The sequence below is a fragment of the Bison bison genome, unplaced genomic scaffold, assembly GCF_000754665.1.
Source record: "Bison bison bison isolate TAMUID 2011002044 unplaced genomic scaffold, Bison_UMD1.0 scf7180017864331, whole genome shotgun sequence".
Lineage (NCBI taxonomy): Eukaryota > Metazoa > Chordata > Mammalia > Artiodactyla > Bovidae > Bison > Bison bison.
This window is the reverse complement of record NW_011494903.1, coordinates 6,319,139-6,339,147: the sequence shown is the minus strand read 5'-3', so window position 1 is coordinate 6,339,147 and position 20,009 is coordinate 6,319,139. Positions and strand designations below refer to the sequence as shown.

The window sequence follows — 20,009 nt, the reverse complement described above, 5'->3', positions numbered from 1 at the left end:
GGTATATATTTTCAAAGGGTTGTTATGAATGAAGAGTGAAGCAATGTGTGCCTGTGTGACTACCTGGAACAGCTTCTTCAAACCTTTTTGGAGCAAGGCAGAATTTCTGTCCATCCATCTGCCATATACACACACATCTCTACACATATCTGCTTCCCTGGTGGCTCAGTCAGTAAAGAATCCGCCTGCAAAGCAGGAGATTCGGATTAGATCCCTAGGTTGGGAGGATCCCTGGGAGAAGGAAATGGCAACCCATTCCAGTATTTTTGCCTGGGAAATCCCATGAACAGAGGAGCCTGGCAGACTACAGTCTGTGAAGTCGCAAGAGTCGGACATGACTGAGCGACTAAACCACCTACATATACCCAAGTGTATACATCCATATGTATACAGGCATGCCTAAACATATGGTAATATGTCAGAGCACAGATTGCACAGAAGACACTCAAGGTTAGCTTCCCTGCCCTCCTCCCCTCCAGTCCTATGACACTGCCGTCACCTAGCTACCCTGTTAGCTCTGGGGAAATTTTCTCATTGTTCCTCAAAGTTCTTTCCTTTTCCTTTCACTTATTACCTTATTCTTATCCCTGGTTTTCTTCTCACTTCTCCTTGTTGCACTCCAATTGTTTTTTTTAATATCAGGAAGTTTCAGAATTTAGGCCATGGTCGTGGTCCATTGATAGTTTTAGAGGTCCTTGCTCGTCACAGTGTGGGCCATACAGACAGCAACATTGGCCGGGGACTTGTTAGGAATGCGGGCTCCTGGGCCCCATTCCAGACCTCCTGCCTCAGAATCTGCATTTTTACAAAATCCACAGCTGGTTTGTGCTCATGTTTGAAGAAAAGTCCTCTTGAGCACCTCTAGGTGTATGCCCACTGAGACCAAATTTAGGAAGATGGAAGTGGAGACTCTTGGGAGTCTACAAGTCCTACAAGAGGTTTAGTGACTAAAGCTCCAGACATTTTGAATAACCTGACAATGAATGAGAAAATAATTACTACTCAAACCACATACTATGATTATTTTGATTCAGTGTAAGATGAAGTCAAGGGCTACTCTGAAGACCTAAAAAGAAATGTCTGTAGTTAGGATATTGAAATCAGTCATTCAGATATTCTGCTTGAAACAATGAATGATTTCCTCTCTGATGCATTTTCTCTCTTCTGTTTTAATAATATGTCTGAAATCTGAGTAAAGGAAATTTTTGTTTAGAAAATATTTTGGCTTGGGTTTATTAAATGTCCCAAATGTTAAAATGCTTATTTCTGCAAAGAAAAAATTTAGCCTGAAAGCATCAGATCAGATCAGTCGCTCAGTCATGTCTGACTCTTCACGACCCCATGAATTGCAGCACGCCAGGCCTCCCTGTCCATCACCAACTCCCAGAGTTCACTCAGACTCATGTCCATCGAGTCAGTGATGCCATCCAGCCATCTCATCCTGTCGTCCCCTTCTTCTCTTGCCCCCAGTCCCTCCCAGCATCAGAGTCTTTTCCAATGAGTCAACTCTTTGCATGAAGTGGCCAAAGTACTGGAGTTTCAGCTTTAGCACCATTCCCTCCAAAGAAATCCCAGGGCTGATCTCCTTTAGAATGGACTGGTTAGATCTCCTTGCAGTCCAAGGGACTCTCAAGAGTATTCTCCAACACCACAGTTCAAAAGCATCAATTCTTTGGCGTTCAGCCTTCTTCACAGTCCAACTCTCACATCCATACATGACTACAGGAAAAACCATAGCCTTGACTAGATGAACCTTTGTTGGCAAAGTAATGTCTCTGCTTTTGAATATGCTATCTAGGTTGGTCATAACTTTCCTTCCAAGGAGTAAGCGTCTTTTAATTTCATGGCTGCAGTCACCATCTGTAGTGATTTTGGAGCCCAGAAAAATAAAGTCTGACACTGTTTCCACTGTTTCCCCATCTATTTCCCATGAAGTGATGGGACCGGATGCCATGATCTTCGTTTTCTGAATGTTGAGCTTTAAGCCAACTTTTTCACTCTCCTCTTTCATTGTCATCAAGAGGCTTTTGAGTTCCTCTTCACTTTCTGCCATAAGGGTAAACTACATTAAAATCATTTTGTCAAAGATTTTTCAACAGGAATTTAAAACATCTAAAGTCTCAACTATAAAAATATCTTGTAGAATAAAGATAAATTATGGCAGGTGATCTTAATCTCTGTATGGAACCTCAGGAAGAAGAGGTGTAGAAAGTCTGAATCACAATCTTGATTTTAAAAAAGCTTCAAATCTATAAACATTAAATAAATTATTATAAGATAGTTTGAACAAATGACAACTTACAGCCCCAAAAGAAAGAGGAATCTGTGCCAATTCACAATGAAACTTTGTCATGAGACATTCTGTACTTACCTCTAGCTATCTACGGAGGAACTCTGTAAAAATGCAAAAGCCATGAACTGAATAACAAATTACCTAGCAAAAATATTTTTTAAAATATGTCTTTACAAAAGGGGATGGTAAAGCCACAGTCATTGTTAACTATGATAGGACACTCTTGATTCTTCTTTATCAGATGCTTTGTACTGACTGACTTGAAGGTAAAATAATCAGGACCCCAGAGGGAAACAGGCGGTTCATACCCGAAATTGCCAAGCCAAACCTCACAAAGCACCAGCTCAACTTGAGACGCAAGAGAAATGGATGCTATTGAAACAATTCCAGCCTGGTCGTCCCTGCTAAAGTTATAATCAATTGTGTACTATGAATGCAAGCATGTTGTAATAAATACAGTATGTGAAGTAAAAGGGAGCTTCCCTGGTGGCTCAGTTGGTAAAGAATCCACCTGCAATGCAGGAAACCCAGGTTTGATCCCTGGGTACGGAAGATCCTCTTTAGAAGGAAATGGCTACCTACTCCAATATTCTTGCCTGGAGAATCCATCAACAGAGGAGCCTGGCAGGCTACAGTCTATGGGTCACAAAGAGTCAGACATGACTAAACATCTGAGTATATTATTATATCAAGTAAAAGGAGAAAATACTGGCTCTTTTCAACCCAGTTGTGAATTTTTTGAACTATTCTAGATTTTTGTTGGAAATGGAGTTATAAACTGCCTGCTCTAAGAAATCTAACACTTTTTGATTCATTGTGAGCACACACTTGAGAAAAAGGAATAAAACAAAGGAAGCTATTCTTTTTCTCATCAATACCACGCTGATGAATGACTCATTTTCAGAATGGGGCATTCTAAAAAGGACATTGGAGAAGAAGATGAGAAAACTCTCTCTCAACCCACTGAAAACAACCATTACCACCAAGAACTTTGTCAAATCCATCCCACTTTCTGAATTCATCTGCTTTTATGCTGCTAATCTTCAAGAGATTCATTCATTGTAAATTCCAAAGACTTTAGACTCTTTTCTCCACTGGTTTGTGTTGTTGCCGTTGTTCAGTCACTAAGTCATGTTTGACTTTTTGCGACCCCATGGACTGCAGCACGCTAGGCTTTCCTGTCCTTCACTATCTCCCGGAGTTTGTTCAAACTCATGTCCACTGTGTTGGTGGTGCTATCTAACCATCTCATCCTCTGCTGCCCCATTCTCCTGTTGCCTGGTTTGTATGTTGGTCTAAATATAGACACAGATCGGTTTTGAAAAACCAAGACATAAAAATAAAGTATCTGATATGAGCCAGAACCAAAAAGAACCAGAGATTGTATCACACAGAGACCTTACTACCCTTCTGGAGGTAGGCCCAAGGCCCTGAAACACCTCACCCCAACCTCAACACCAAATCATTCTGCTTAGTTTATAATCCAGTTATATGTGACAGTGGGCTATGGCCAGCAACTTGGTTTCATTTGCATTTTAGAATATGGAGATTTGCAGCAGAAACAATTCAGTTGAAGGCAAATTCTCATTTCTTAAAATCATTTACTTCACTATTGTCATTATAAGGCTTCCCTGGTAAAGGATCCATCTGCAGTGCAGAAGATGTGGGAGACACAAGACCCATCCCTGGGTCGGGAAGATCCCCTGGAGAAGGAAATGGCAAACCACTCCAGAATTCTTGCCTGGACAGAGGATCCTGGCAGGTTATAGTCCATTGGGTCACAAAGACTTGGACACAACTGAGCATGCATGCATAATGTCATTATAAATATGGAAGTTCACAGATTTTACAAAACAGAGAACATTCATTAGGTCATTTGATACAGAGCATCTGCAATATCACTGTTGATCAAAATACAGTGATGACGGAGGAAACTGGCTTTACATTTTTGAGGGTTCTGTAATGGATCCCAAAAGACATGGTCATCATGTGCAGTGTGCTTTATACTGGGGAGTGATCAGTGAGTTGAATGGTTGCACGAAGACCTTCTTGTTTTCCAACAGATGTTTTCAACAGCCTACACAGCATACTCCATTAAATTTTACTATTGTTTCACTGTCAAAATATGACTCTTTGAATTATTTCTTTTTCTTTCTTCTTAAAACAGTACCATATGGCATGCTTTTGCATATCATGACTATTTTTTAACCTTTTGCCTTTTGAAATATTTAGCTTTACATGACCTAAAAGTTAGACCTTGCTGATCTCCCATGGTGCTTCTTTTATGCATATGTGTAATGTGAAAATGTATGTTTGCATCACACTTCACCTGTTAAAAAACATTTTTAAGTATATTAATCTTTGGTGACTAAGTAAATGACTTCTGGTGGCAGGAAGTGTATTTTAAAAACCTAAACTTTGCCAAAAACCAGACTGAATTAAATTTCCATCTCCTCAACTAACTGTGTGAGCTAAGGCAGGTCATTTGACCCTCTGAGCCCAAATTTACTCATCTGTAATTAAATAGGGATAGTAAGACTTGACAAAGTTGTAAGGATTAAATGAGGTAATGTAGGTAAAATGCTAAGCCCAGTACCTGGCATGTGAGAAATGCTCAGTAAACTGCAGCTCTTTCATGATACAACCCTCAAGAGGTAAGTTATTAGACCCTTGGATCATGAGAGAACTAAGGTTTCAGAATTACAAAATGTACACAAGGTCACACAGCTAGTACTCAGAAATCTTAGACTAAAACACATGAGTGTGTGTGCGTGCTAAGCCACTTCAGTCGTGTCCGACTCTTTGCAACCCTATGGACTGTAGCCCACAGGCTCCTCTGTCCATGGACTTCTCCAGGCAAGAATACTGGAGTGGGTTGCCATGCCTTCTTCCAGGGAATCTTTCTGACCCAGGGATTGAACTTGGGTCTCTTATGTCTCCTGCATTGGCAGGCAAGTTTTTTACTACTAGCATCACCCAGGAAGCCCCAAAATACATGAGAGCCGACTCCAAACCTCACGGTTTTTCCTCTAAGGAAGGCTCCCTCTTGGCTTAGTTAAATGTCTGCTTCACAGTTTTCCTTCTGATGCTGTGATGTACCTGGGCTGCAGTAGCCCTCCTGCTTCTGTAGTCTTTATGCGACAGGTCGATCTATCATCCCAGACTATGTGTATCTTCCTGCACTTCTGTTTTGCCATCTGTAAACATGCAAGATGCTTCACTTACTCTTACCATTTTCTGTTTGTATTCTGACTTTTAAAATGTTTGTTCGAGAATATGGGCAGGCAAATGGCATGGTAAGCCTAGCAATTTAAAACCTCCATGTCAATACTTTATTCTCAGCCACTGGCAAAAATGACTCAGAAGAATACATTACTTTTGGCAAAACATACCCAATTTCTCCATAATTTGAAGGTGTTATTTTATCTATAAATATTACATAGAGAATATAGACTAAGTAAGCTTTTGTGATCAGGTTACCTGTCATCTTCAATGACGTGAATATGTTTGTCAGCAGCAAATGTGCGCCCTCTGGATTGACAAGGCCGGAAAGGGCTGCTGGCTCTTCCTCTCCACCCTTCCTTCCTTTTTGCCCTTGGGGTAATAAAGATGCAGAATGTGTCCTGCAATGTTCCTAGTCCACTCAGTGCCATTTGGAAATACATATTGCATTTGACAGCATTTATAAATCACATATTTTCCCCTCAGAATAACTTGCAGTGTGAAAATGCTTCCATATGTTAGAAGTGGGTCTCTCCATTTTACTGAGGAAGGAGGGAATGGAAATATAATCTGGGTTTCATGCCACATTGAAGATAAATACTATACAGGTTTAAAATGGTGCCTGTTAATTTTAAGTAATTCTCTAGTGTTCTCTGCACTGCTAAAATTGAATAGGTGATTTTGACACAAAATATCATATTAGTAGTAATTAAATCACTCTTTACAAAGACTACTAATAGTCAACATGGCTGAAATGCCACTGCATAGATTGAATCTAGATAAACTGAAGCTCTTCCTTTTCAGTACAGAAGCACCCTATTTTTAAATTCCCCCATGGACTCTAAGACTGGATAGAGAGGCTTGACTGCTACTTCTTACAATTCCCAAAGTCTTTTCCTTAAACGTACGTCTCTTTGCCCTGAGCCCTTGAGCTAGCAGGAGAAAAGGCTCGTTGTTTCCCGTTTCACAGGAATAAATGGATCTTATTCCACTGAGAACAAGACCTCGGAGGCCTAACAAGAAGAAAGGAGCAGAGCTGCCAGCCTGCTCACAAACCTGGAAGTCCCCGACCCCATTCTCCTCCTGGGAACTGGCAGAAGCATCCCCCGAGGTCAGCATTCACCTTCACCTTCCGCTGGTGAGAACTGAAGTGCCCTGTGACCCCTCGGGCACAGAAATGGAGCAGGGATACTGGGCTGCCTGTGGGTGGTTCAGCACTCAAGGTCTCACTGTACTGTATCAGAACAAGTTTGAGAGAAGTCAAGGCCAGGCAGCAATTTGTAAACCTTCCCAGAAACATTTGATCCTCGTGCTAAAGAAGATCACAGGAGAAAAACCTCCCACTTTTCGAATGAATATGATTTGCAAAAGTCTTAAAAAAAACAAAACAAAACTGAGAACAATCCTTTACATGTATTCATTTTCTTTCCTTCAAGCTTTTATGATCATTAAGCTATTATGACAAGTCAAGACAAAAGGATCAGACGAAATATTATAATTATGTGACATCTTTTTTTAAAGCATTTTTATGGTGGGAAAATATACATAGCATAAATTTTACCATCTTAGTCATTTTAAATACAGTTCAGTGGCATTAGGTATTTTCAAAATATATTATTATCACCACCATACATCTCAAGAAATTTTTCAGCACCCCAAATTGAGATTCCATATCTGTTAAACGCAAAGTCCCCATTCCAGTGCCCCCACCAGCCTTTGGTAACCACTGTTCTACTTTCTGATTCTGTGGATCTGACTACACTAGGTACCTCATATAAGTGGAGTCATGCAAGCAAGGTAACGAACTACATCTTGAGCTTCAGCCTTAAAACGTGAGAAATGTTCACAATTATAGAAAGAAGTTTGCTGCATCTATTATGGTCTTTTTTGGGTAAAATTTGTTTTCTCTTTTTCTTTCCTGATCTTTAAGTTTGTTTTCCACAAATCCCTCTAAACCCATTTTGTTTCACCACAGTATCAAAACAATCACTTCTACTAATTAATTTTAGCTTACTCAATTTTCAAAAAGAAAAATGGCACATAATGCCAAAGATTGAGAATGAAGGTCCCTATAACAAAGTTGGTCTTGTGGTCTTATAGTCTGTGGCACTGGCATATGTCTCATCCATTCTCGGCTTATAAAAACACACATGCACAAATCTTTATCTGCAATTTCATCTCTTTGCAACTAAGGTTTAGCCAATTATTCCTTTTTTAGCCAATTATTCTTGGCTAATATATAGAAATACTGACTTTTATCCTGTTATCCTGTGACCTCATGAAGTCATTTATTCTAGTATTTTGGGGGGTAGAGGTAGATTCCCAAGGATTTTTCTACATGGACTATCACTTGTCTGTGAATAAAAAATGTTTTATCTCTTTCTTTCCAATATGTAAGCCTTTGTTTTCTTTTTAGCTTAGTACACTCTCTAGGACCTTCAGTATGATGCTGAGTAGTAGGGATTACAATGGGTATCTTTGTTTTCTTCTGGTCTTAGCAGGAAGGTGTTCAGCCTTTCTCTTAAAAGTATGATGTTAGCTGTTGGTTTTTGTAAAGTTCTTTATTTGGTTGAGAAAGTTCCTTTCCATTCCAAATCCTTTAAAAATTTTTACATGATGTTGAATTTTGATTATGTTTTTTCTGCATCTTTTTGGCACGGTGTTGTTTATAATATTCCCTTATTATCCTTCTAATATTTGAAGGACCTATAAGGACACTCCATATCATTCCCGATATGTTTTTGTCTCTTTTTTATTGGTAAATCTAGTTAGGATTTTATTAGCTGTATTAATATTTTCAAAGAAATAACTTTTGGGAAGTGGAATATTTCCCCCGAACTTTGGTTTTAGAAGTAGAAAAATGAGTTGGTTTTTTTCGTTTGTTTATTTTTACTTGCTTTTTTTTTTAAGTCTAACTTCAGAAATGTAATTAGGGATGGCTTTGAAAAGTCATAGTTTTTAAAAAAAATTGTGGTAAAATACACATACCATAAAATGTACCATCTTAACTGGTTTTAAGTATACAGTGCAGTAGTTTTAACTTTTTTCACATTGTTGTATAAACGATCTCCAGAATTCTTTCACCTTGCAAAGCTGAGACTGTCCTTAATGATGATCAGTTCAGTTCAGTGACTTCCCACTAACCCGTCCTCCTGCCACTGCCTAAGCCTCTGGCAATTCCTATTCTACTTTATGTCTTTATGAATTTAAACAACTCTACAAATCTCATATTAGTGGAATCATACAGTATTTGTCTTTTTGTGACTGGCTTATTTCACTTAGCATAATATCCTCAAGAATAATCTATGTTGTAGCAAGTATCAGAATTTGCTTCCTTTTTCAGTCTGAATAATAGTCCACAACATTATATAATAATCCACAATAACAATAATAATCCACAATAATCCAACAACACGAGAAGACTCTACACATGGACATCACCAGATAGTTAATACCAAAATCGGATTGATTATATTATTTGCAGCCAAAGATGGAGAAGCTCTATACAGTCAGCAAAAACAAGACCGGGAGCTGACTGTGGCAGATCATGAACTCCTTATTGCCAAATTCAGACTTAAATTGAAGAAAGTAGGGAAAACCACTAGACCACTCAGGTATGACCTAAATCAAATCCCTTATGATTATACAGTGGAAGTGACAAACAGATTCAAGGGATTAGATCTGATGGAATGCCTGAAGAACTATGAACAGAGGTTCATGACATTGTACAGGAGGCAGTGATTAAGACCATCCCCCCAAAAAAGAAATGTAAAAAGGCAAAGTAGTTTTCTGAGGAGGCCTTACAAATAGCTGAGAAAAGAAGAGAAGCAAAGGCAAGGGAGAAAAGGAAAGATATGCCCATTTGAATGCAGAGTTCCAAAGAATAGCAAGGACAGATAAGAAAGCCTTTCTCAGTGATCACTGCAAAGAAATAGAGGAAAACAACAGAATGGGAAAGACTAGAGATCTCTTCAAGAAAATTAGAGATAACAAGGGAACATTTCATGCAAAAATGGACACAATAAAGGACAGAAATTGTATGGACCTAACAGAAGCAGAAGATATTAGGAAAAGGTGGCAACAATACACAGAAGAATGATACAAAAAAGATCTTCATGACCCAGATAATTATGACGTTGTGATCACTGGACTAGAGCCAGACATCCTGGAATGTGAAGTCAAATGGGCCTTAGGAAGCCTCACAATGAACAAAGCTAGGGGAGGTGATGGAATTCAAGTTGAGCTATTTCAAATCCTAAAAGATAATGCTGTGAAAGTGCTGCACTCAATATGCCAGCAAATTTGGAAAACTCAGCAGTGGCCATAGGACTGGAAAAGAAATGACATATATACCCATTTTCATTCCAATCCCAAAGAAAGGCAATGCCAAAGAATACTCAAACTACCGCACAGTTGCACTCATCTCACATGCTAGCAAAGTAATGCTCAAAATTCTCCAAGCCAGGCTTCTACAGTATGTGAACCATGAACTTCCAGATGTTCAAGCTGGATTTAGAAAAGGCAGAAGAACCAGAGATCAAATTGCCAACATCAGTTGGATCATTGAAAAAGCAAGAGAGTTCCAGAAAAACATCCACTTCTGCTTTATTGACTATGCCAAAGCCTTTGACTGTGTGGATCACAAGCAGTGGAAAATTCTTCAAGAGATGGGAATACTAGACCACCTTATGTGCCTCCTGAGAAATCTGTATGCAGGTCAACAAGCAACAGTTAGAACTGGACATGGAACAACAGACTGGTTCCAAATAGGAAAAGGAATACGTCAAGCCTATATATTGTCATCCTGCTCACTTAACTTATATACAGAGTACATCATGCGAAATGCTGGACTGAAGAAGCACAAGCTGGAATCAAGATTGCCAGGAGAAATATCAATAACATCAGATACACAGATGATACCATCCTTATGCAGAAAGCGAAGAAGAACTAAAGAACCTCTTGATGAAAGTGAAAGAGGAGAGTGAAAAAGTTGGCTTAAAGCTCAACATTCAGAAAACTAAGATCATGGCAACCAGTCCCATGACTTCATGGCAAATAGATAGGGAAACAGTGGAAACAGTGGCTGACTATTTTTTGGGGCTCCAAAATCACTGCAGATGGTGACTGCAGCCATGAAATTGAAAGATGCTTCCTCCTTGGAAGAAAAGCTATGGCCAACCTGGACAGCATATTAAAAAACAGAGATATTACTTTGCCAACAAAGGGCTGTCTAGTCAAAGCAATGGTTTTTCCAGTAGTCACGTATGGATGTGAGAGTTGGACCATAAAGAAAGCTGAACACCAAAGCTTTGATGCTTTTGAACTGTGATGTTGGAGGAGACTCTTGAGAGTCCCTTGGACTGCAAGGAGATCCAACCAGTCCATCATAAAGGAAATCAGTTGTGAATATTCTTTGGAAGGACTGATGCTGAAGCTGAAATGCCAGTACTTTGGCCACCTGATGTGAAGAACTGACTCATTGGGAAAGACCCTGATGCTGGGAAAGATTGACGGTGGGAGGAGAAGGGGATGACAGAGGATGAGATGGTTGGATGGTATCACTGTCTGGATGGACATGAAATTGAGTAAGGTCCAGGAGTCGGTGATGGACAGGAAGGCCTGGCATGCTACAGTCCATGGGGTTGCAAAGAGTTGGATATGACTGAGGAACTGAACTGAATAATCCACTGTATGTATTTTGTTTATCCATTCATGTGTTGATGAACACATGGGCTGCCTATACCTTTTGGCTATTGTGTGAGCAAGTATCTGTTTGAGTCCCTGCTTTCCCATCTTTGACGTATATACCCAGAAGTAGAATTTCTGTCTCATAGGATAATTCTATTTTAAAATTTCAAGGAACTACCATACTATTGTCCACAGCAGATGCATGATTTTACTTTCCCACCAACAGAGTATAAAGGTTCTAATTTCTCCACTCTTAACCACACTATTGTTTTCTGTTTTTTCTTTTTTTTAATAATAGCCATCCTAATGTGTATTGGTGGGAAAAATGAAGTTTAAGTGACTACATTTATTTTCCAAATCCTCACATATGTGCCATCTATTAGGAAGGCTTATTATGGAAAAGATTTCTGTCCTGGGTGTGAGTTTGAACATGATAAACGAATAGAATATGAGTTTTCCCCTTTCTGATAATTTTTAAATGGTCTATATTTGTTTCTATTAATACCAGTCTGTGACTTTAAAGGCTTTGCAGATAGAACAAAATTGTCTATTTGAAGTTCCTTTTTGGTGAAAGAAAAACAGAAATGTATGGAGGTCTTCTGGAGACTGAGTTTAATAATGATCAATAATGTAATCAACCATGCCCACATTATGAAATCCTATATAAAAATTCCAGACACCAAGCTCAGTGGAGCTTCCTGGTCGTTGAACTTACTGATGTCCTGGGAGAGTGGTGCACCCATTCCTGTGCTCTGTATTTTGAACTGTGATATTGGAGAAGACTCTTGAGAGTCCAGATTCCTGTGCTCTGGACTTTCCTAACCTTGCCCTATGTATCTCTTCATTTGGCCATTCATTTGTTGTTGTTGTTGTTGTTGTTGTTGTTTTTGGCTGTTCATTTGTGTCCTTTATAATAACATGGCAATCATGAGTATAGAGCTCTCCTGAGTTCTGTGCATTGTTCTGCTGCTGCTGCTAAGTCGCTTCAGTCGTGTCCGACTCTCTGTGACCCCATAGACAGCAGCCCATCAGGCTCCACCATCCCTGGGATTCTCCAGGCAAGAACACTGGAATGGGTTGCCATTTCCTTCTCCAATGCACGAAAGTGAAAATTGAAAGTGAAGTTGCTCAGTCGTGTCCGACTCTTAGCGACCCCATGGACTGCAGCCCACCAGGCTCCTTTGTCCGTGGGATTTTCCAGGCAAGAGTACTGGAGTGGGGTGCCAGAATTGTTCTAGCAAACTTTAAAACCTGAGAGGTTGTGAGAGACCTTGAATGTGTAGTGGGCCAGGCAGAAATGTAAGTATCTTGGAGACACCTGAAAGTTGTAACCAGTATTTGAAGGGGAGCAGTCTTGTGAGACTGAGCCCCTAACTCTTGATGTTTTTGCTAACTCTGAGTCATGTTAGAATTGAACTAAATTGTAGGACACCCTGCTGGTGTCAAAAAATTGGTATCAGAACATACAAAGAAAATCAGGAGGTATTCCAATGCCTCTTGGATCTGCAGAGGTTTTCTAATATGGACCAATGAAAAAACTTAATATTGTAATACTAGGAATTGTGGATTTTATAAGACAGCGACACAGAGCAAACAGTACATTGAACATAGCTTTTAATAACCAGGTGACCTTGGAGAAATCACTTGACTTTGAAGATTCTCAGTTTCCACATCTTTAAAAATGAGGATAATGATGCTTTCCTGTAGTAGTTAATTTTGGGTCTACTTGGCTGCACCACAATGCCAGATAGTTGGTCAGACATTATTCCCAATGTTTCTGTGAGAGTGTTTTGAACGAGACTTACTTTTAAACTGGTGAACTTTGAGTAAAGTAGATTGCCCTCCATAATTTTGGTGGGCCTCATCCAATCAGCTGAAAGCCTGACTAAAACAAAAGATTGACCTCTCCTGGGGAAGAGGGGATTCTGCCAGCAGACAACCTTTGGACTTCAACTGAAACATTGGTTAGATCCTCACATTGGTCTCCAACCTGCTGTCCCACACAACAGACTTTTGACTTGCCAGCCTCCATAATCGTGTGAGTCAGTCCCTTAAAAATAACCTCTCTCCCTCTCTCTATATCTGTGTCTTTCTATATCTACATCTACAAAAGTACAAAGTGGAAGTTGCTCAGTCATGTCCAGCTCTTTGCGACCCCATGGACTATACAGTCCATAGAATTCTCCAGGCCAAAATACTGGAGTGGGTAGCTTTTCCCTTCTCCAGGGTATCTTCCCAACCCAGGGATCAAACCCAGGTCTTTCGCATTGCAGGAGGATTCTTTACCAGCTGAGTCACCAAGGAAGCCCATCTATATCTATATCTATATACAAATTTATTGATGGGGCTTCCCTGATGGCTCAGTAAAGAACCTGCCTGCCATGCAGGAGACCCTGCAATGCAGGAATCCTTGGGTCAGGAAGATCCCCTGGAGAAGGGAAAGGCTACCCACCCCAGTATTCTGGTCTGGAGGATTCCATTGACAGATAAGCACTGTGGGCTACAGTTTATGATGTCTCAGAGTTGGACACAACTGAGCAACCAACACACACATACATATACAAATATACACACACATATATATACATAGGGGCTTCCCCAGTGGCTGAGACAGTAAAGAATCTGCCTGCAATGTGGGAGACCTGGGTTCGATCCCTGGGTTGGGAAGATCCTCTGGAAGAGGGCAGCAACCCAGTCCAGTGTTCTTGCCTGGAGAATCCCCACGGACAGAGGAGCTTGGCGGACTATAGTCCATGGAGTCACAAAGAGTCGGACATGACTGAGCGACTAAGCACAGCACAGCATGTACACATAGAGTATGTATATATGTACATGCTTTGAGGTTAACAAAGTGTCTTTCACAGACATTATCTTATTTAATTCTCATAATAATCAGGTGAAGTAGTATATTGGTCAAGGTTCTTCAGAGAAACAGTACAATAAGATGTATACGTACATGTGTACACACACATAGTCATACATGCCTGCATGTATACAGACACATTACATACATGTATACGCATGTTTATATATATACACGTGTGTATAATTAAATAATGTCTGTGATGCTACTCTGTGAACTTCAAAGCATTGTAAAACTTATTCCCTCTAGGACATGTAATGTGTACTGAACGTTGTGTTGAGTCTTTATAGACATATAAATTAATGTCTACAAATGTGATCTCAGATGGATGTTACAGACAGATGGATCTGAACTATCTCAGAAGAAGTGACAGCAGAAAGAGCAGTTTTCTGGGCTTCCATTCTGGACTAGTATAGCACCTGTTTCCATGCAGTGGAAATAAAGTCTATGTGGACAGGAAAGCACGTGGCTTAGTTAGCTTATTTCAGCGTACTTCCCCAGCATCTGGCACAGCGTTCTGCATAGTCATTGTCCAGATAACTGCTGAAGAATAGGTGACTTTATTTATGTGATCACTGAAAAAAGCATGTTTTGTGAGTGACTAGGTAGAAAGCATTAAATACCTCAGACTTAACATAAAGAACTTTAGCCTCTAGCATGGAGGATTGGAAAGTGCATATGTGTTGAATCTGTTCATGCTGCAGAAGAGTTAAAGGTCCATTAATCCTAATCTGTATGCTGGAATCTTAGTCTGGCTGGGATAGGCCAAAGCCACTCACTCAGAATACCTCAGTGAATAAATCCACAGCCAGCCCTCACTCTGAAACAAATGGCTTTGCTTACTTGGGCCTTTGCTGAACTTTGCTTAAGAACAAGGTACAAATAGAGCTTGATGGCAAAGTCAGAACCATTACACTGAATAAATGCTTATAAACTCCAGAACTATAACTGGAAGGCAAACTCTGCCCAGTGTCTGCCCAAGTGTCAACTCGGATCTCTAGAGGACATTTCTTGTAGCAGTCAATGGCCAGTCTGAATTGAACTAGCATGCTTCACAACTTTATGGATTGTGGTTTATGTGGGCAGATATTTTGAGACCCAGTTGTGGAAGAATATAGTTGCTTTCAAAATATTCTAGGCAAAACCTTTGGTCTGAGAAATAGACCAGACTTCTAATCTTGTTGATATTTTGGGAAGTATGTCATCACAGTGATATTTTCAGGCTGCTCTGGATATGGCCAGTAAGGGAGAGACCATCAAGACAAACTGCCTTAAATTAAGACAACAGTGGGATCCTATTTTCCACTTACAAAATTGGAAAAAACAACTTGAAATTAATACCCGGTATTACTGAGACTATATCTCTACACTGCTGAATAGAAGGCCATTTATCCCCTTCCAAAAAAAAATCTTTAAAAATATGCACATCATTTGACTTCAAAATTCCACTTCTGAGAATGTTTTCCAAAAGAATAATTTCATCTCAGCAACAATTTATCCATTAGTGTATGTTAAACAAGTGTTTCTTGTAATAGTGAAAAATTAGAAATCACTGAGCTATCCAGCAGTAGTGAATTACCTGAAAGAATTTACCTGTATTCATGTGAAGGAATAGTATGCAACTATTAAAAATAAGGTTGTAAAAGAATATATGATGACATGGGAATTTGTTCATACTCAATTGTTGAGTTAAAAAATAGTTTGCAAACTTTAGGTACAAAATAAGTCTATTTGCTTTTAAAAATTAAGTAAAAGAATAATCTATACATGTGCAAAGAAGAGAGGCTAGAAGACATACATTAAAATGTTAATAGCATCTGTTTAGGTGGTAATTTTTGTAGGTGATTTTTACCATCTCCTTTATGCTCCCCCTAGCAAGATTTCTGTAGTAAATATTACATCAACAATTGTGAGAGGTGGAAGGTAGCTTTCAACATTTCAAACAAAATGAATAGCAAACAAAAAAACCTAAAATGAATTAGAATTGTCCATTAATAGAGGAGCAAGTCCATTTTACAGTGCTGTGATTAAACCCTGGCACATCCTAGGACTTTACATTCTAAGGCAGTTAGTTCAAAATGATTTATGTAAGTCATGATGGTTCATAAGGGTCTTAAAATTTTTTGCTATTTTCACTTAATATGAAGTATTTTCTACCCACCCTGTGCTAAGCCTTGGACAGCATGAAGTCCAGAGACTGAAGCAGGGAGGTAGCTTGACACATTCACATGAATGCTAGCACACAGATGCCACCTTACAAATGGGAAGTTTCAGCCCTTCAGACAACACACTCCATGCTACTGAAATCTAAAACTGTGTCTGTAGAAAAAGAAAGAGCTTGTAGCCAGATCCGTTTGCCTGTGAGGGTATTGAGAAGTTAGAAATGTCTGGGGTAAATCCTTAACATCTGGAGGGTGATGTCATCCATGACATCCAGCCTTTTCTACAACTGTCCCTGGTGTCCCTGACGGAATGGACTGAGGGATCATCCTGTCTATTCATATCAACCATCTGCTGCTAATTGATGCAGCTGGCTGAGCAGTGGATCTGAAGTTTTAAGACTGATGGTGAAAATGGCTGCAAGGTAGACAGTTCAGTCTGAATGAGTGCCCATCTTGTGAAATGTGACACTTTCCCCTGTCTGTCTCCGTTTGTTCCAGAGCCATAAGAGGGAAAGACCCAAGAATGTATTTTTTTCGCCCATAAATGAATGAGCCAGAAATTTAGACAAGATTGGGCTCTAAATCCAAAACGGTACCAGTAGTGGTCGGACAAGGGAAAATGTCCAGACTAACTTAAAGCCATTCTTAGCAAATTCCCCCTGTAGATGATTCAGCCTTGCCTAGATAGGTGTTTTGAATTACACAAAATCCAGAATACTCTAGAAAAATGACAGTGGCTAGAAATGTAACCACATAAGTTTCAGAATGACAACTCCAAGGACTAGGCATTTTCTATGGTCTTCTGTAGCCCTTTAAAAACCAACAGTGAATGCAAGTAAACTCACCCTTAGGCGTCACTGTTATGTCTATTTTCAAAATTTAAAAATGAAAGATTGCAAAGCATTTCACAACAGGTACTTCGCCAGCCCACCATCCTTCCAAGAATCCAAATGGACAGGAGGTCACAAAACACACCACCCATTAGCTTGACTGACTCACCTTGATGTTGCTGCTCCTGAGGAAGCTTCAGTCTACAGGTGTGCACACTGTTGAACAGGTGGCTACTGCCTTTTCTTTGCATGGTAGACAGGGTACTGGCAGTATGGCTGTGGATCCAGGATAGTAGGGTATCCCTTCTCTTGGCCTGTCACCTAGAACGGTGTCACACGTTACCCAGAACTACAGAGGTACAAGCAGATCCTGTCCTTGCCTGGAAAACCATTTACTTCTCTAATACATTTCCAAGTGCTTCCTAGTCATGATTCTTGAAATAAATATTTACCAACTTGTAGCTTCTCCTACACATGAAGATTAAAAGTACAACTAATTCTTCTTTTATTTCAAAGCACACTGAAACTTCCCCTCTTACAGTGTAAAATCCTGTGAAGTAACCCTTTTTCTAACAGATTATAGTTTTGCAATTATTGACTCCTTCTGTGGATGTGAATCTAATGTCCTGAGTATTTAGAGATGACTGCAGAGTAACCCATACACAAAGGAAAGAAAAAGTGCTACTGAGTTAAATCAAGAGATTTCTAAGCCTGGTCTGAGTTTCCCTCCGTGACCGCTGAAAGTGAACAGTTCTTAAGGGAGGCTGGAAGAAGGAGGAGCCGAGTGGGCTAGGCTGATTAGCATAAAGAGGCAGGCGAAAATGGCATTTAGAGTTGCTTTGAATGATAGTGACCAAAGCAGGATTCTGAAAAGATGCCCTGATGTTGCAGTAATCACATATCTGACTTCTGCTGTTTTGTTTGTAATTAAAAGGAAAGCTTAAAGCAGGAGTTTTTACAGCATGGCTATTCACTTGTGTACGTGAAATCTAAGAGAACTGCTAATGAGCTCATGGAAATGTACTGCTAGAACTTTTAACTTCTGTAAACACCTCTGAGTCTTCAGAAGGGGGCAGCTTTAGAGCCACCTGCCAAAGCAATTATTTGGAATTCGGGAAGAAAAATAAACACAGAAAACATTATCTTTCCACGGATCTGTTTCCCCTTAGATACTATTTTCAGATCATAAGACAAAGCTATTTCCAGTGTTTTCTTGTGCTGAAATAGCACACTTTACTGAAATGTTGAAAATCGTTTATATTATAGCATATAATAGCATATTTCATTACAGCTTGAAAACAAATCCTGAACACCCTTCATGGAACTTGGGAACTGCTACCCCTGAAATTTTAATGAATGCTGGTAGATCCTGCCCTTCAAGACTCACAGGTCTTACATATTCAGAAATGAGGTTGTGGGCCAGGACAAAGGGAAAGGCAGAGCTCTTTAGCCACAGAGTCTGGAACCTGCATCTTCCAGGGCACATTTGGAAACTGGTGCTAACAGCTCGGGTATCTAGTTGACACCCTAACTAGAAGTTTACCTCGTAGTCAGATCTTGGTGGGAATCCTCATTTTACTTTGAGGTACCTAAGAGCTTCCCAAGAGTACTCTGAGCTATGAAAGCTCTTACAGAATGCGTGATTGCTCTTTCATAATTCTTACTATTTTTATCAAGCTGCTTTTACTATGTATATATATAATTTCAATATATAATTCATCTATTGCAGTTTTTTAAGTAACTCAGAGTGTAACAGCTTATAGAAGTGCTTAGCTATACTGAAATAAAAGGATTCCACTGAAATAAAAGAATCCTTTTATTTACTAGAGAACCATAGTTTCTGTTTTAAATGGCTGGTATTTATTTCCTGCTTCACAATGATCATGGTAGGGGACTGAGGTATTGTTTTGCTGAGTTACATAAAGCTATTGATATTCTATCAGATTATGGGTCTCACTAAACCTATTATTATATAAGTAAATCAAATTCCCCACAAAACTACAAGCAAGCCCTTGGGAAAAATTGATATTTTTAAAAGTGTTTTATAATGAGAAATATTTTACCTACCTATCTATCTGAATAAGAAAAAAGAATATAGCATAATAAGTCCTGTGCACTCATTGGTTAGAGTTAGTCATTAGTAGCTTATGCATAATCTTGTTGCAAATCTGTGTTTCATCACAACCCCTTTCCGCCTCACTCCACCACTTGAAGCATCCCAGACATCATTGCATTCATACATATTTCAACATGTCTTCCTAAAATGCTAGGACTTTGAAAAATGGAACCATAATAAAAGTGTCACCCCTTTAATAATTAAGCATGATTCCTTAGTGTAATTAAATATCCAGGTATTATTTTGTTCAAATTGGGACCCAGAAGTCCACACATTGTATTTGGTCACTATGTCCCTTAAATGTTTTTCTTTCTGTAGGTTTCTCGCTGAGAAATGTTGCTTGGAGACTAGGATCTACGTTTATCCTAATGTAAGGTCTGGTGTTTCAACGAAGCCCGCTTGATGCCTCCATCATTCTTACTCATGAATGGATGTGAAGCTGGAAAAAAGACAAGAAAAGGAATGCTCAGCTGACCATAGAGGCTATCAGCCAGCTTTCTGGCCCTAGAGCTTGTATTGTGTAACCTTGAACCTGGTTTCTCTGTGTCCAACTGTCGTGCATCATTGAGTGAGTCCTGGGCAGTGGCCCTGCAACTGAGTCAAGAGCATGCTCTTACGCTGCCTGTTTAGTTACACTTCTGCTCTCAGAGGACTGTGTTTTGACTCTCCAATTTCCATTGGAAATAAGCCAGTGTAGCTGAAAGGAGCATGTCATAGGAGTACATGAAATAACATCAGCTGTATCAGCCATATGCCAGACACACCACCAGGTTAGTAATTCATAATGGGCATGTTGTACTTTGCTTTTTGCTTATAAGAAAAAGCAAGAAGTCAG

General features: G+C 39.6%; 1 protein-coding gene across 3 annotated transcripts in view; it reads right to left on the bottom strand.

Annotated features, from left to right (window-relative positions):
- The window catches only part of RANBP3L (RAN binding protein 3-like), a 122,694-nt gene that overhangs the window by 39,353 nt on the left and 63,332 nt on the right, over positions 1-20,009 (bottom strand). For 2 of the 3 annotated variants that reach the window (XM_010853776.1, XM_010853778.1), the window contains exon 1: positions 17,228-17,779. In XM_010853776.1, the coding sequence (XP_010852078.1) occupies positions 17,228-17,309 (82 nt within the window). In that variant the 5' untranslated portion in view covers positions 17,310-17,779. Of the gene's footprint in view, positions 1-17,227; positions 17,780-20,009 lie in introns of those variants that run through there. The other variant, XM_010853777.1, reaches the window with a different exon arrangement.